Here is a 16975-nt window from a genome sequence, read left to right as displayed (position 1 = left end):
TTATGCGACAAAGAATGTATTGGCCCATGTAGATGAACAGTCTAGAGGTGGTCTAGCTTCAGGCACAGATGGATCCGGGGACCTGGGGACTTGGTCTTAACACTACTTTTTCCAGACAAGCTTCATTCTCTCCTGTGGGGACTCCTGGTAGTCCTAGTTTCTATCTTCCAGCCCATCCCCCACAAACAAAGGGCTTCTCCTCCCCAGTAGTTCCAACAAAGTCCCAGAATTAAATGTCACTCGGCTAGCTTAGGCCATGTCCCCATCCCCGAGCCAGTCACGGCAGTTATGGTACAGGATGCTTTGACCGGCCAGCTTCAGATAGATCCCCTCCCCTGGGTCTGAGAGATGAGTCAGCCTCTCAAAAGTGGGCGTGAAAGTGGCGAGCGGGGCTTTCTCAAAGTAAGTAGAGGAAGTAGCAGGTGCTGGGAGGCTGGGCACGCCCACTCCTCGGCACTGGCCATGGGCTTCTTAACAGTGAGGCCTTACCTTTCCATCAGGAGACTTCCATTTATGAGTGCCAACTCTGGGCTAGGCCCTGTGCTAGGAACGTTGTGACCATCGCTACGTCATACCCCCAGCGTCCTAGATCATCAGGTGTGAGGAGGGAACAGTGGGACTGGAGAAGCAGGCAGGGCCAGGTCCTCCTGGACCTTGTGTGCCGGCCGGGGGGTTAGGCTTTTGTCTTGAAGGAGGTGGAAAACCACCAGAGGGTTTTCAGTTGTGGAGGGACGCAGATTGCTATGCATTTGGGGAAGGTCACGTGGTCAGGTATAGGGGGCTAGGTTGGAGGAGGTATGGGAGGCAGAAGCAATAATCCACTTGAGACATGACTGAGGACCTGAGCCAAGGCAGTAAGACTATAGCCAAAGGCCAGACACCTGCAATGTTTGAGGGTCGACTTCACAGGGCTCAGTGACGGGATGGGGGGTGGGAAGCAGAAGGGTCATGAAGGACTTCCAGTGAGTGTCACAGGCGGGTAGAGGAGACAGGGAGGAGATTCAAGGGAGATGGGGAGCTGAGATTTGAAAATGTTGGGTTGGAGGTACACCTAGCTCAGACTTACACATTCACCCAGAGCAGAGTATGTTGTAGTTGTTGAACCAATCACAAGCCACGATGCGGGTAGAAGGAATCTGTTCCCCGTGTGCACTTCCTCTGCCAGATGCCCGCTAGAGGTGAGGCAGCAGAGCAACAGGTGAACAGTGGCTGCCTCCTTGCAAAGATCTGAGGCCCATCATCTCCTACTATTTGTCATTTCTGTAAATCACGTCCACAGGGATCTGAAAACACCTTCCCAGTGATAATTAACCCTCAAGACCAAAGCAGATTATGCCACCTAATGCCCAAACCCTCCTCAGTGTCACAATCTCGACTCCTGACGGTTTATCTAATCTGGACTCTGTCCCCTCACTCGCTGTGCTCTAGTCACACATGTTCTGCCCCGGGGCCTTTGCTCTTACCCTCATTTCCTCTAGTCTCTGCTCAGACGCCACCTTTTCAGAGAGGCCTTCCTGGACCATGCCATTGTCTCCCTGCCCCCCACCTCTTCCCTTCCCCACTTTTCAATAAGCACTCCGTCACCATTTGACATCTGTCTCCCCAGCTAGGATGTTAGCTCCTTCGGGAGAAAGACTTTGTTTTGTTCTCTGCTGTATCCTCAGCACCTATAGTAATATTAAATACATAGTAGGCCCGCAGGGAATGTTTGAGAGGGGAGGGGAGGGGATGGGAGGGGAGGGGAGGGGAGTGGGGGAGGGGAGGGGATGGGGGGGAAAACTCCAAAGGCGTGGGCAGCACTTGAGTTGTCACTTTGTAGCTCATGCGAGCGGGGCGCAGTCCAGGCCTACGGTCGGTCACACGCGGAGCAGTGGGGCAATGCAGTGGGGCGGCACCTACTCATCCAGCTCTCGGTGGGGTGAAGCCACTTCAGTTTGAACCCTGGGCTTGGTGCTGTTCACTAAAGCATGGCTTTTCTCTTTCCTCAGCTCAAGCAGGGAGTGAGAGGCGGGGGCGGCCAGGCTCTCTGGAAGACACAGCCAGAGCTGGCGAGTGTTTCCTCTCCTGTCTGACCCAGGCAGAGCCAGGGCAGCTGCCTGGACACCTGTGTTCTGGGGCTGACGGAGGAGTGCTGTCACCCACTAGTGACATCTGTCACGCACCAGGGCAAGGGCAGGAGGCTCTGGGCCCACCTGACACCTCCGAGAGGCGAGGGCTGGGGGCCAGGGCACCGGCTCTGGGCCTCACCTGTGAGCGAGAGCCAGGGACCAGATGTGGCCGAGGTCCCATTCAGCCCCACTGCTCATGACTGTACTTCCTGATTACAGAAACTTGTGGGGGAGCGGGATGGCCTCCAGAGAGAGCTTGAAGAACTGAAAAAGAAGTTTGAGGGCATGAGGTCCCGGAACAAGGTGCTATCAAGCGAAGTGAAGACGCTGAGGAGTCAGATGGGGACCCTGGTGGAGAAGGGCAGGCATGACGATGAGCTCATCGACGCCCTCATGGTACGGCCCAGCCTCTCGGGCCCGGCGAGAGCCAGGCCAGGTCCCTCAAACACGGCCCCCACCCTGCCCAGAAACCCATGGCCCAGCCGCAGCCAGAGTGAGCCCTCTCTTGCCCCAGAATGCCACCTGCGTAACCCAGAAGCCCATCGCCCCCACGTGGGTCCCAGCCCCAAAGCCACGCCCCGGAGACAGGAGCAACAGAGGCTGCCGGAGCATGTGGACAGGTCGTTTTGCACGGTGCTGGTGCGGGCTGTGGTGTCTGAGCCGGCCCCAGCCGCTGGAGCTGTGGAGCCCAAAGAAGGAGACATGGACAGGGAGGAAGGAGATGGCATATTACACCCTGGGTGGTTTTTTCAACGAGGAATGGGAGGGGCAACTGAGCGGGAGGCCAAGAAACTCTTATCCATGTGGCAGCGTAGAGCCCCTCCCCTTCTGGGCACCCGGGGTACACGTGGTTCATAATGGTGGGCCGCCAAGTCAGCCCCTAGGGTCGTAGCTTATAATCCCATTTCCCACACGGGGAAACTAAGATTCCAGTTAGCAAAGTCTTCCGGGACTATACGCCTGAGTGCAAACCAGGTTGGTCTGACCATAAAGCCTTCCTTGATTAGCAAGTCCGCACTGCTTTCCTGATTCTAGCCTGGTCTTTTCTCTCTGGGACCGAGGCACCCAGAGGTTTTGGTCTCTTGGCTCCCAAGTTGTGCCCCAGGCCCCTGAGGTGGTCATGCCTGGCTTGGCCGGGGTGCGTGGGGGCACAGGGGCTGCTTAGGCACCACCCTCGTCCATAATAACTTCACCAGGTGGGGTGGTAGGTGGAGCACAGAAGACCTGAGCTCTAGGCCCGCATCTATGGACACTTTGCTGTGTGACCCTGGGTCAGTTGCACCTCCTCTCTGAGCCTCAGCTCCCAGTTTTTAAATAAGGTGTAGAGCTGGATGTCCTCTGAGGTCCCTGTGTGCCACCATATGTTACTGCAGATGGCATGAGGAAAGCTGCAGACAAGCCCCAGCCCTGCCGTTCAGAGCAGTGTGCCCTTGGGCTCTCTGGGCCTGAGTTTCCTCCACTCTGAGTTGAGGACAGCGGCCCCTTTCCCCATTCCCAATCACTGACCTGTCCTTTCTGATGGCCTTCGGGTGAAGCCCCCACCCCAGTAGTCTCCTGGGAGCCTCTGCAGGGGACGGGGCCTTGGTCAGGTGCTGAGGGATCCCTGGCGAGGGGTGCAGGTACTACCTTCAAGGCCATCTCCCAGCAGGGGGATAGGGTTTCTTTTTACCCAGGTATCTCCCACACTGGCTGAGGGGCCACCCTCCAAGCTGCTTTCTGTTGTCCTGAGAGCCCCTTGGATGTCCTTGGCCCAATCTCAGAGAAGGAAGTTGAGGACAGGAAAAGGCCATGGTTCCCACCTGCCTGGTTGAGCCCCGCTGAAGGCAGGCAAGGAAGGTGCCTTTCCTGCTTCTTAAGGGAACAGGGAGCATCCCACTATCAGGTTCCTGCAGGAGCAGGGAATGGATGGGGGTGGGGGGCGGTCTTCCCTGCCTGCCTTGCCCAGGGGTCATGGCTAACCCCGTCTGTCATCTTCCCTCCTGCTTGGCCCCCACCAGGACCAGCTGAAGCAGCTGCAGGAGATCCTGGGCAGCCTGAGTCTGCAGGAGGAAAAGACACGGGCATCCCAGCTCCTCCTGAACCAGCAGGTCAACAGTGAGGCTCAGCAGAGCAGCAGCCTTGTTGCCCAGCTGCGGGCCATGGTGGCCGAGAGGGAGGCCAAGGTGCAGCAGCTGGAGCTGGAGATCGGGCAACTGGGCGTGCAGGTGAGTAGGGCGCTGGCCTGCCTCGGCCCGCCATCCATTTCCAAGCCCTGGCAAGTCCATCCACCATCCAGAGAAAGCTCAGCAACTGCCACTTTCCACCTGCCTTTCCTCAGGCCTCGCCATGCCCTACCTGGCTCCACTTTGGCCCGCTGCTTCCCTCTGGCTTCCCACCCATCCCCACACACCTTTCCTCTCCTTCCTCTGATGGTCTCCCTTCTCTGCATAAAACCTGTCTGGGGCTCCGCGTCCCCCTTGGCCTCACTCGATCCTCCAAGGTCCAGGCTCCTCCCAGCCCCCCCTCCCCCTCCCCACCTGTGGCCTTCACCCTCATGATCCAGGATGGCGGCTACAGTGCCAGGCTTTACATTCCCATTCCAGGCAGCAGGATGGCAGAAAGGAAGCCACTCTCCATCCAACTTGCGAGGCCCCACGTGATAAGCAGCTATTGCTGCTACCCCCCTCCTGCATCTTCTCTTTTAAAAAAAAAATTTTTTAATGTTTATTTATTTTTGAGAGAGAGAAAGACACAGAGGATGAGCAGGGGAGGGGCAGAGAGAGGGAGACACAGAATCCAAAGCACGTTCCAGACTCTGAGCTGTCAGCACAGAGCCTGACGTGGGGCTCGAACTCGCGGACCGTGAGATCATGACCTGAGCCGAAGTCTGACGCTTAACAGACTGAGCCACCCAGGCACCCCCTGAATCTTCTCTTCACCCTTCCCTTCCCCCACACTCTGGCCACGTGGCCACCATTTAGCTCCTTACGTGGCCCTGCTTTGTCCCCATTCCAGGCTTGTGCACATGCCTGAAGCATATGCCTTCCCTTCCCTCCCCCACTACCACTGCCTGTTCAGTGGTCCCCGGCCTTTAGGCCCTACCCAGTCATGAGCCTCTCCAGGGAGCCCCAAGGCCCACATTCTGTGTTCCATGCCCTTCCTGGGCACTCTCCCAACTCCCCGGGCACCCCCAGGCCAAACCTTTGTCACCCTATGTGATCATCTTCCTGTTTCCCCCTCTAAACTCCTCCTGAGGGGGCACACACCATGGTGCCTCCTTGCCTGGCACAAGACTGAGCCCCCAGTGTGCTGAAAAGCGCTTAATGCTTGTCTAATGAGGGGGTTCCTTAGAGTTGTACCTTGGTGGGTGCCTTGCTGGCACAGCCTGGGCTGCTAGGGGTCAGGCACCGTGGAACCGTGGACTGTCTGTGACTCGTTCCTGTGGTGGTGGTGCTCAGAGGAGAGGGGAATCGGTGGCCTCTGGGGAAAAGGATTCCATGACAGGCACACAAGTCTCCCCGTGGCAGAGAAGCCTCACAGCCAGGGTGACTGGGACAGCCAAAGGCATGTCACAGAGCAGCCCTGCCTTTCGTTCCCAGGGATCCAGGTCCAATCAAAAGCGTGGGAGCCCACGAGCCCCTCAGCCCCAGCCTCAGTGTGGTGTTGCCTGGGCTTGGTGGTTTGTCTCACAGCCGTCCATCCGCAGAGGCCAGGGTGGCCTGGGACCTCAGAAGTGGCTGTGGTAGAAAATGTTGCAGCCCCTGAGGGTGAAGGCAGGGAGCCCAGGGTTGACCAAGGCCTAGGGACAGAGTATGTGTGGCCGTGAGTGGGGGCATTGCCTTTCAGTCCTCACCCTGCTTCCCAGTGGGAAGTGAAGTCTCAAGGAGCATGTGAGAACATTCCAGTATTTTCACTCCACCACTGTCCCGCCTCCAGGCACACAACACAGAACCAATTCTTACCTCAGAGGTCATCGGCTAATTGGGAGCCACAAGAGAAGTTGGTGCACACATCTCAGGATGGGCAGGACTGGGGGACGTGCCAGGTTGTCTGGGACTCACCCCCAACTATCCACCCCTGATGGCCTGACCTCCTGCTGGGGGTCCTCCAGTGCTCCTTCTTCTGGCCTCACCAGCTATCCAGAAGCCCGAGGTGCCAGGGGGAAAGGGGGCCCGGGAAGCCCAGCCTCCCTCCCAGACTTCTGGCCCTTGCTGTGGCCCTGCCACCCTCTATGGCCCCAGGTGTCTGGAAAGTCCAAGCGTCTCCAGCTGACAAAGGCAGCCAGCCTCAGGTCACACGTGGCATTCACCCTGTGTGGGTGGGGCTGCTCAGAGAGGTGGGCCCACTCAAAGACGTCAGCCTGCGATCTGGCCTGAATCAAAGGCCACGCACTTCCCTTTGGGACCTGAATGTAGAACAGCTTCCTGGCCCGGTCACCACCTCGCTCCATGTAGCTCCCTTTCTGAAGAGAGGCATTATTAGATGTCATTATCATGCAACGAGTGCCTTCGCCAAACAGCCTCCCTTTTCTCTCCTGAAAAGAAGCCTCTTTCATATCCCCTAAAAGCCCCGAACTCAAGCCAAGGCCCCCCTCCTGCCTTCTCCAGGCTTCTGAGCCAAAGCGCTGAGCGTCGAACCCATGTCTGTTCCTTGCAGTATCTTCGGAATAAAGGAGTGGGCGAGGGGTCCGGTGGGCCTGAGGTCAACCCTGCTTACGCTAAGTTCCTGGAGGACCCGGGCCAGACGAAGTCCCCGGCCTCAGCAGGTGATCACGTTGGCAGGCTTGGATCTTCTCGGTAAGAAAAAAAGTGGGATAGAGGGGTTGGTAAGTGAATATTAATTATTCAGAAAAAAGGCTGCCTCTGCTGGGAAGCCACGGGTGCAGTTCTGAGATGACTGTGCCATCCGTTGTCCTTCCAGTCTGCGGGCCTCTCCTATTCCATTAGCCCTGCGTCTGCAGGGAGGAGCCGGTTAGGCTCCAGGTATTATTCCTGCGAGAACATCTGGTTGCAGCTCCCTGTAATATCCTCTCTGATCTGGCCTTGAAACGCACCTGCTTCTAGGATTCTCAAACAGACCTGTGTTGGATTGCTCAAGGCTATGATGTCTCCTGGTTCTGTCTCGTCTTGAGCAAGCAAGATTTCTGGGAAGAAGGGCAGCAAATCCACAGGACTGCCCCGCCAGGCTTGCTGTGAGGACCAGCACCAGCCACCTCCTCGGGCTCCCCGGATCCCGGCCGGCCCCTGCTCTCCTCCCAGGTGGGGCCCAGCCGGCCTTCCCATGGTGATGAGCCCCTTTTGCCTTCACACAGCTCGGTGACCAGCCTGGGCCACACGCTGGTGGAATCTGCTCTCACGTGGCCTTCTCTGCCCAGTCCTCATGGGGCCTCAGCCAGGTATGAACCCAGGATCTCAGAGCCCTCACAGTCCTTCCCATCCTTGATTGGTCGGCCAGTTCTGCCATCCCATCATAAGGAGGGGAAACTGAGGCCATGCCAAGTCAAAGGACTCTACCAAGTTTATACAAAGACATGGAGGGTCAGGGAGGCCCAGTGCCTTAACCAAGGTGGTAGAGCAGGTGGCTTCGGAACTTGAGTCTTGGCCTCTGGCTTGCAGTTCAGTGTCCCTTCCTGCTACCACAGAGTTAACACAGGGACTTCCAGGGCCTGGAGCCCAGCTCCTCTCCTTGTCTTCTCTTCCCCACTGAGACTCAGTCTCTAGGGCGAGAATTTCATGTCATACGGGTTACCACTTTAAGTCACTGATATCCCCTCAGCTCTCTGGCCCCTCTTTGTTGTTAGAATCAAGCCTAGTACTTAAATGGCTCCTTTGTTTTCCTGCCAGCTCGCAGACAAATGGTAGCTTTGTCCTGCCTCTGAGCCCTGTCGTGAGCCCTGCCCACTGTCCACTGGAGCCATGCTCCTGGCGTCAGCCCCCATCTCCGCCCCTTAGGCAGGTCAGCTCGGGTTCCGGGCCAGGCCTCTGAGTGGCCCTAGTCCACATATGACTTGCTCTATGGCTCCGGGCTTTCCTCCTCTCTGAGATGCTGTTTCCTAAGTAGCGCCTGAGACACTTCTAGCCTGACTTTTGGCAGCACAAGGGACCATGGGCCAAGGCCAGCCCTGCAGCGGCCCCACCCATCAGCCTGGGGTCACAAGGGCACTTGGGGGAGAGTGGGCTACTCTGAGTGACAAGATGACTACTTCCAAGTGTGGGAGGCCTCCTGGGGCCACAGGGAGAATGGACAGGCTCCGTCTCTCTGAGGTTTTAGTCACAGTAGCGGGAGTGGGAAGAGGGACAAGACGGCCCTCAAGATCCCTTCCAGGCCTGTGTGGCCGTCACCTTTGCGCTCCACGGGGAAGCAGGAGCAGACGTGCTCCTCAGCTGTCCAGACTGCTGACTCTCAAACTTATTTCTTGCACGTTACACAAATATTTACTGAACTCAACCACGTGCAGGCCCTACCCTCATGGAGCACACAGACCTCTTCCCACAGTGACAGGACGAGGAACGTGTCTATCGGGGCTGGCGTGGTGACCGTGATGGGGTATCTGGGAGGAGGGCAGGGGGGAGGGGTCAGTCCCCTTTCTCCTGCAGCTCCCTCCTACACACACCCCCTCACAAGAAAATCATGGAGGTGGCTTTGACCAGAGCTTTCTGGACTGCAGTGTGCACACAGGTCAGCTGGGCATTTGCCAGGTTAGATGCAGGTTTTGACTTGGCAGGTCTGGATCCACAGGCACTGATTCAGCGGCTATATAGTTTGAGCAGCAAAGCCTTAAAGTACATTTAGGAGTCAGAACACGGAGGAGTCTACAGTCCTCAGGGCCCATCTCATCCGAGCCCCTCAACTTTCAGAGGGAGGACCCAGGCCCAGACAGGGTAAGAGACCTGCCCGAGATCACAGAACAAGTTAGCCCCTGGGCCCGCACCCCGCCCAGCCCAGCTCTCCATGTGTCCTGCGTTGCTAGAAAAGCAAACGGAGGATCACCAGGGCCTCGGGGGGAAAGATGAGGGCAAAGCAGAGAGCAGCTTGGGACTCACAAGTGGGCTCTGGGGGGTTGGGCTGCGGGCAGAGTTCACCTTCCATCTGGGCTCCAGCCAGCAGGTGAGGGGCTAGTAGGCAGGCCCAGTGGCCAGGAGGGGAGCAGTGACGGGCTAGATCAGCACTGAAGAAAACTGACCAAGTCACAAAGAGGGCTGGGCTTGAGGCCAAGCCAGGAGATGCAGGAGGGCCGGGACAGGCTGATAGGGAGATGGAGGCTGGGCATGGTAGCCAGACCACTGGCCACACAGGTGCCCAGGACACCCCAGGCCCCCAAGGGCCAAATTCCATAGCAGCCAGCCTAATTCCAGGCCCCTCCAGGGACTGGATGGACAGAGATACTGATGCAGCTCTAGCCTTAGTGAGATCTGGCTGTGCAGCCAGCTAAGTGAGGTCTAGAGACTTCAGCAGGTACAGGAATAGTGGGCTGAGAAGGAGCTGGAGGAGGAAGACCATCAGGGCCAGGACGGATGGGGTTGGCTTCCTTCTCTGTGGCTATCTCTGAGGATCCCTGAATGTTCTTCCAGTCCCTCCTACCATCAGAGGTAAGTGTGTGTCTTCAGATAGCCCCTCAAATGACTTCTGCCCTCTGTACCCACCCTGGTCCCCAGGTTCTCGGACTCCCCAGAACAAAAGGGCTGGCAGGCACAAGTGACAGAGTTCAAGGCCCTCTGGCAGGCTGCTGAGGTGGAGCGCGACCGGCTCACCGAGTTTGTCACTGTCCTACAGAAACGGTAACACATGGCGCCCAGGGACATGCTGTCATGGGCCTATGTGGATGGGGGTGTGGACGGCCTGACACAAGGGCATCTTTCTTGGACAGGGGCCAGGCCTCATCTGTGACTGGGCCCACCTTCCTCGAGAGTTTGGCTCCCACAATGTTGGTCTAGGGCATTCCCAGTCATCACTTGTGTGCTCAACTAAGTGCTTCACAGCTTTGGGGCCCTATTGTCATTCTTGTGGTTTGTCCTGTCCTATGTGTATCCAGTGGGACTGCTATGTGCATGTGGACATGTGGTGGGAGTCTCAGGGGAGAGGCTCTCTGGAGTAGGTAAATCAGTCAAATGAATCCACAAATTATTGAAATCTCTGACGAACATGGCACCGTACTTGGCACCACTGGGAAATTTGGTGGCAAGACAGAGGCTAGACTGATGTCTGAATTACAGAGAGCAAGAGAGCCGCTCATAGATGGGAGCTGAAACTTCTCTGGGGAGGAAGGAAGCATGTCACCCAAGGCAGTGGACCAGGAGGTATAGTTTTCTCCAAGGGGTTGTCGACAGACTTCCATTCAGATAAATCAGTGCTCCTTGCTCAAGTGACCCTTTTGGCAAGAATTGCAGGTACTCAGGCCAACACATGGCCCAACCATGTGACCTCCACAGTGGAAAATATAAAGGATAGCATGGACTTCTTACCCCAACAGGGCAGGCAGCCAGGGCTCTTTGGTGACAGGCAGTAGAAACCACTTCTGGTAAGTTAAGGGAAAGGCAGATTTTTGGAAGGTGTGGGTAGATTTTAAGGGGCAGGGCAGGAGAGGAGCCCAAGGAGGGGCTTGGAAATCTTGGTTGGGGAATCTTGGTCGCAGGACCCCTTGGGTGGTCTCTCCTGGGGCACTGGAACAACACAGGCCCAGCGGCTTCCAGTTCTTATTGCCAGCGGGTTGTGGGAGAGGAGGTCTAGATGGCCTGGGTTGCTCTCATGTCCATCCCTAAACACAGGCCAGGCACCTTGACTAGAAGGACCTCCAGGTGCTCACAGAATGGAGGGGGGGCAGTTTGCCACAGGGAAAAATCGAGTACCATACCAAAGAAGGAGTGAGCGGTGCTGGGAAGTGGTCGATGAATGGCCATTCCCGAAGTAGTGAGAAGTGACTAGCTATAATTGTTTTCATGTAGTACATAGAGAAGATACGAATTTCAGATATACTCAGGTATAAGAGAAAAGTCACATTAATTTCTCTTCTGTAATTGAAATATAATGGATAGCACAAGTCTCTAGTCTATCAAATGGAAGAAACATACTCAATTTAGGATTTCTCTCCCATTTCTCTCGAGCTTCACCTGAATTTGGGGGATTTTGTGAACAAAAGTGACTTAGTTATGTATTGCTGTGTAACAAACCATTCCAAAGTTTGTGGCTTCGCACACAATGGTTTATTCTTTCTCGTGGCTCTGTGGGTTACCTAGGTAATTCTGTTCCACATAACGCCAGCCAGGATCACTCATATGACCTTGTCCAGCTGGAAGGTAGACAGAGGTGCCTCGGTTCCCTTTACTGGCCTCTCTTTCCGTGTGGTATTTCATCTGTCAGGCCTCTCTCCATGCAGAGCTGGGATTAGGGTGAAGTGAGCAAGGTACCCAGAGCACAAAATTTAAGGAGGCACTCACTCTCAGAGTCATGCACATGTGTTTTTCTCTCAGCTGATACCCCTGACCTTTTTTGGGTTCACTCTGCGGCTTTATGTCATTTTAGGGTGTGAGGGAGCTCTCTGTGGCTCTCTCAGGCCTGTTAGCCAAGACACGTGGCCATTTCTACTCTCGGGCATTGCTGTCTCCCTGGGCTGTAACTAGGAAACAGGGCCCAAGCTCCCTCTGCATTCGTATCCCCTCCAAACTTATTTGGATTTCTCACCCCAAAGTACAGGACCTGCCTTTCTCTGAGATCCCCAGTTCTATTCCTTTCTTTATCTGGAGAGTCTGTTCTGGTCTTGCGGGGGGCGTGCGGGGAGGCAGAGTTTCCCCCTCTCATACACGCCCTATCACTTCTAGCTGCCTCAGGCCCCCTGCAATTCCCCAGTCTTGTGTCCGCATCCTGGAGAAACCGCTGTGCTCTGCTTGGGATCCCCTCACCCCCTCACCTGGTGCAGGTAGACTGAAGATAAAAATAGAGCTGGTCATCTGTTTCCCTTCTCTCAAATCCTGTGTCCAGTGTTCTGTGTCTCTTGACCTGCTGTCCAGTGTCTGAAAACAGTATGTTTCATACGTTTTAGCCATTTTTCTAGCTGTTTACACAATAGGAGGGGCTAGTCGGCTTAGTCTGCCATGACAGAAGTCACTAAATTTGTCTCCTTTTGAAAAGCATATAGTTGGCTTTGTTTTTTTTTTTTTGTTTTTTTTTTAAATTTTTTTTTCCAACGTTTATTTATTTTTAAGACAGAGAGAGACAGAGCATGAACGGGGGAGGGGCAGAGAGAGAGGGAGACACAGAATCGGAAACAGGCTCCAGGCTCTGAGCCATCAGCCCAGAGCCTGACGCGGGGCTCGAACTCCCGGACCGCGAGATCGTGACCTGGCTGAAGTCGGACGCTTAACCGACTGCGCCACCCAGGCGCCCCTACTTTGTTTTTAACTTCAATCTGTGAATTTGTGTTTGAGGATGTGATTTTAACCCATTTTAATTTTTACAATATTTGGGAATATTTTGATCAGCTAAATTAATAGTTTCTATTTGCCATGATTTTTCTTTGCTCCTTTTTCTCCGTTCTCCTCCTTTATATTGGCTGGGTCAGGTTTTATTTCCCTCTCTTCTATACAAGTTTGGAAGTTATATATTCTATCTTCTATTTTAGTGGTCACCTGTACTCTTTTAACATAGAGTTTCAGCAAGTCTAAAGTCAGTAGAATTCTTTATTATCCCTTAGAGCAATAGGATACATTTAAAGTTTTGCTTTGTTTTGTTTTAGTAATCTCTACCCCCAACGCAGAGCAAATCTCTGCTCAAATTCACAATCCTGAAATCAAGAGTCGTTTGCTCTCCTGACTGAGCCAGCCAGGCACCTCGAATAGTTGAGAATGTTTAATTCTGATTCCCCTTTTTGTGTCTTCCATGTTACTGGACTCTAATATTTGTCTATTACAGCACATTCTTTTTACAAAATCCTCCAAAATTAACCCTCCAAATTCACCTTTTAAAAAATTAGTCAATATCCCTTTACTTCGGCCAACGTATTTAAAAATGTCTTCCTTCACTGTTCCTTCTCGCATCTCAATCTCCCCTCTGGGTTCAGTTTCCTTCTTACCAAAATGCGTCCTTTAGTCCAATAAGACTACGTGGATGGTAAACTCCCTGTGTCTTTATTTACTTTGGAATCTTTATTCTGCCTTTCTCTTGAAGGACAATTTCCCTAGGCATAGAATTCTTGGTAGCTGGAGGCCATGAAAGCCCATTGTCATTGAACATCCATTGTTGCCAAAAAGAAATCTGCTATCAGTTTGATTGTGGTTCCTTCCTAGTTATGTCCTTTCTCTCTAGAAGTCTTTTCAGATATTCTCTTTGTCTTTGGTATTTTGAAGTCTCCCTGTGATGTGTCTAGGTATTGTATTTCGCTTTATTTTTCCTACTTAGGAACTGGTGTGCCTTTTCTTTCTGAGGACTTCAGTCTATACATTGCCAAGGACTCACTCCACGTGTTGCCTCTCCCCATTGTTTCAGTTCCTTTCATCTAAAATGCCTCATCGGGAAGCCTGGGTGGCTCAGTGGGTTGAGCAACTGACTCTTGATTTCAGCTCAGGTCTGATCTCAGGGTTCGGTGAGATCGAGCCCTGCGTCAGGCTCCCTGCTGAGCACAGACCCTGCTTGGGATTCAGGATTCTCTTTCTCCCCCTCTCTCGGCCCCTCCCCTGCTTGCATATGCTCACTTGCTCTCTCCCTCAAAATAAATGAACTTTAAAAGTAAAATAAAATAAAATGTCTAGTCAGCCTATGTTAGACCTTCTTTCCTCTGCAACTGTTAAAGTTTCTCAATATTTTGGGCTGATAACTGCATAGTTTCTTCAAATCTGCATTCCATCTCATTAAACCTCTTCAGCTACACTTCATTTGCCGTGAAACCTATTTTAATAATTATAATTTTCATTTCTAGCAGCTCTTTTTTTGTGTAAAACCCCCTGTTCTCTTTCTTTTTTTTTAATGTTTATTTATTTTGAGAGAGAGTGAACAGGGAGAGGGGCAGAGAGAGAGAGAGAGAGAGAGAGAGAGAGAGAAAGAGGGAGAGAGAGAATCCCAAGCAGACTCCACACTGTCAGCTCAAAGCCTGGCGTGGGGCTCAAACTCATGAACCACAAGATCATGACCCAAGCTGAAATCAGGAGTTGGATGCTCAACCCACTGACTCAGCCATGCACCCCTCCTGTTCTCTTTCTTATATTATTTGTTCTTTCATTAAGATTTCTTGCTTTTCTCCTTGTAATAATATGAAACCTACTTCATCCCTTGAAAGTTACTCTATCATCTTCATTACTTCTTGGGACCCTAAGTAACGTCTGTTACCTCCCCCTCACAGTGAATTATTTCTCTATGTGTTTTGTATTTTTGTGTTGTTTCTGTAAGCTTTTCTTCGATGCTATTGTTTTTTCCTTCTTGTGGGAATTCTTGGGTTATGAAAGTGCTCCTACAGAATGGTTCTGCTTTTGATTCTGTGGAGCTTTGGGGGTGTCAGTGGTCTCTGAGTGGTACTTTATTGGTTTAGGATTTCCTGAGCACCTGAAGTGCTGGCCTTGTGTTTCAATTTTCTCATGATCGGTGCTTCCCCACCAACACATTTAAGACCCAGTAGATTGCAAGCTTCCTTACCACTTCCCCAGCTTACAGATGGATTTTGTCTAAGTCTCTTATTGCAAACAAGGGATTCTTTTGAGGCTTCCAGAATTATACAGGGAGCTTCCTTGCAGCTTGCTGCCTTATAGGAGCCCACGTTTACAGCTTCTACACTCAACATTGGCCTCAAAACACCCTGCTTTATGCGGTCCCTGGGTAGCTCAGTCGGTTAAGCATCGGACTCGATCTTGGCTCAGGTCATGATCCCGTCCCGAGTCAGGCTCCACACCGAGTGCAGAGCATGCTTGGGATTCTCTCCCTCCCTCTCTTTCTCTGCCCTTCCCCTGCTCATGCTGTCTCTCTCTCAAAATAAATAAATATTTTTTTAAATCCTTGCTTTATGTGATTGGAAGTTTTATTAGTTTTCTATTACAAACATATACTTACTTATTGTAAAAAGCCTCCTTTTCCAACCTGCCACTCCCCATTTCTCATAGAAAAGAACTGTCAGAACTTCTAAAATGTTTTCTTTGCACATCCAACAATGTATATGCAAATATATGTGTATACATATGTGCACATATATGCACATACATTTTTATTAAAAGATGGACTCACACTAAACACATCTTTACATTTTTGTTACGAGTATACCACTGTTAGGTTTCTAAATGTGGAATCATTGGGTCATAGAATGTGTACATTTAGATGTTTACAAATAATGGCAGATCACCATTTTAAAATGAATTCATTTACATTCCCACCAATGATGTGAACTATCCACCATTTCCCCATAGCGTCACGTCTACAAAGTTTTATCAGTGCATAATGTTTTTGCCAAGCTAATTAAGGAACACTATTATCTCATGGTTGTTTTTAGCTCCTTTGCTATAACTAAAAGTGGGGATGAGCATATTTTTCACATGTTTCCAGCCTTTCACATGTTCTTTTCTGTTAAATATATATTCATACTATTGCACATTTTTAAAAAGAGTTGTTTATGTTTTTTCTTTACATCTGTAAAGAGCTTTTTATGAATTATGTATATAGCATTATGTATGTAATATGTAATATTACATACATTTGTCTCCATAAAGGTATTATTTCATTTATATTAAATTAGTTCCTGGGCATGGGGACCTCCTCATCTGAGCATCCCCACATTTAAAGTCCTCACGAAAGCAAAATTTTTTTTCAACGTTTTTTTTATTTATTTTTTTGGGACAGAGAGAGACAGAGCATGAACGGGGGAGGGGCAGAGAGAGAGGGAGACACAGAATCGGAAACAGGCTCCAGGCTCTGAGCCATCAGCCCAGAGCCCGACGCGGGGCTCGAACTCACGGACCGCGAGATCGTGACCTGGCTGAAGTCGGACGCTTAACCGACTGCGCCACCCAGGCGCCCCGAAAGCAAAATTTTTAACATGAAAACATTCACTAATGACTTGCCTTACTTAACATTGTTCACTTTACACTGCCATTGGGTCACTTTGGTCAGACTCTTAAAATATAATGAAAATCAATTACAAAGTAAAAAGGCAAATTAACAAAAAATCTGGCACGTCATGAGGTTGATGCCCACGATGTTAGGGAGCTGTTAGAAAGCCATGGCAAACAAGAATCTAGCTGAATTAGCCCAGTAAATGATTAAAGAAGAACAAATCGGTGAGAATGCAGACTAGTCAAAAGAGAATGCTCAGAATACCAGTGAGAAGTGTCGAGTAGAAAGTGAAACCTGCAGAGGCCGGAGAAGGAGCAGCCCCAGACCAGGCCGCAGGTGGAGGAATGAGAAGGATCTGAGCTTTTGTGTGTGTTTAGAAGAAAAGCTGTGGAGCCTGCTGATAAATTGGAAGCAGAGAGCAGTGAGGAAGAGAGAGAAGGCAAGAATGACGCTCAGGTATTTAGGCCAAGCACCTCTATGGGCGGTGGTGACATTTATCAAGATTCCTCGAGGATGGCACATTTTGGGAGGAGAAACCAAAAGTTCGATCATTCCTAAACGTTGTCAGACTTCATAAAGTGCTTTACCATTTATATGGTGTTGGCTGTTAGTTTCTTATTTCCCCTATCACGAACCTAAACAAAATGCAAACATTACTGAAATACACGGCAGGAAAATGAAGGCCCCTCACCCACGGACGACAGTCAGTGACTGCTGCAGACCCCTGCTTTCAGCTCACTGGCTGAATTTCGTTAGCACTGGTATCTATTTGGTTTTAAATTTTTAATCTGTTATAAATTTTTTAATTAGGTCATATATTATGCATAATCTTCTGCTACTTATTTCACTCAGTAATAAATCTCAGA

General features: G+C 51.7%; 1 protein-coding gene across 3 annotated transcripts in view; it reads left to right on the top strand.

Annotated features, from left to right (window-relative positions):
• The window catches only part of CCDC13 (coiled-coil domain containing 13), a 54562-nt gene that overhangs the window by 31164 nt on the left and 6423 nt on the right, over positions 1 to 16975 (top strand). For all 3 annotated transcript variants that reach the window (XM_032594654.1, XM_032594655.1, XM_032594653.1), the window contains 5 exons: positions 2328 to 2504; positions 4106 to 4312; positions 6744 to 6883; positions 7399 to 7482; positions 9743 to 9865. In XM_032594654.1, coding sequence (XP_032450545.1) covers positions 2328 to 2504; positions 4106 to 4312; positions 6744 to 6883; positions 7399 to 7482; positions 9743 to 9865 — 731 coding nt within the window. The remainder of the gene's footprint in view (positions 1 to 2327; positions 2505 to 4105; positions 4313 to 6743; positions 6884 to 7398; positions 7483 to 9742; positions 9866 to 16975) is intronic.

This window comes from Lynx canadensis, chromosome C2 (assembly GCF_007474595.2).
Source record: "Lynx canadensis isolate LIC74 chromosome C2, mLynCan4.pri.v2, whole genome shotgun sequence".
Taxonomy (NCBI): Eukaryota; Metazoa; Chordata; class Mammalia; order Carnivora; family Felidae; genus Lynx; species Lynx canadensis.
Note: the sequence above shows the minus strand (reverse complement) of the source record. Positions and strands in the feature narration are given on the sequence as shown.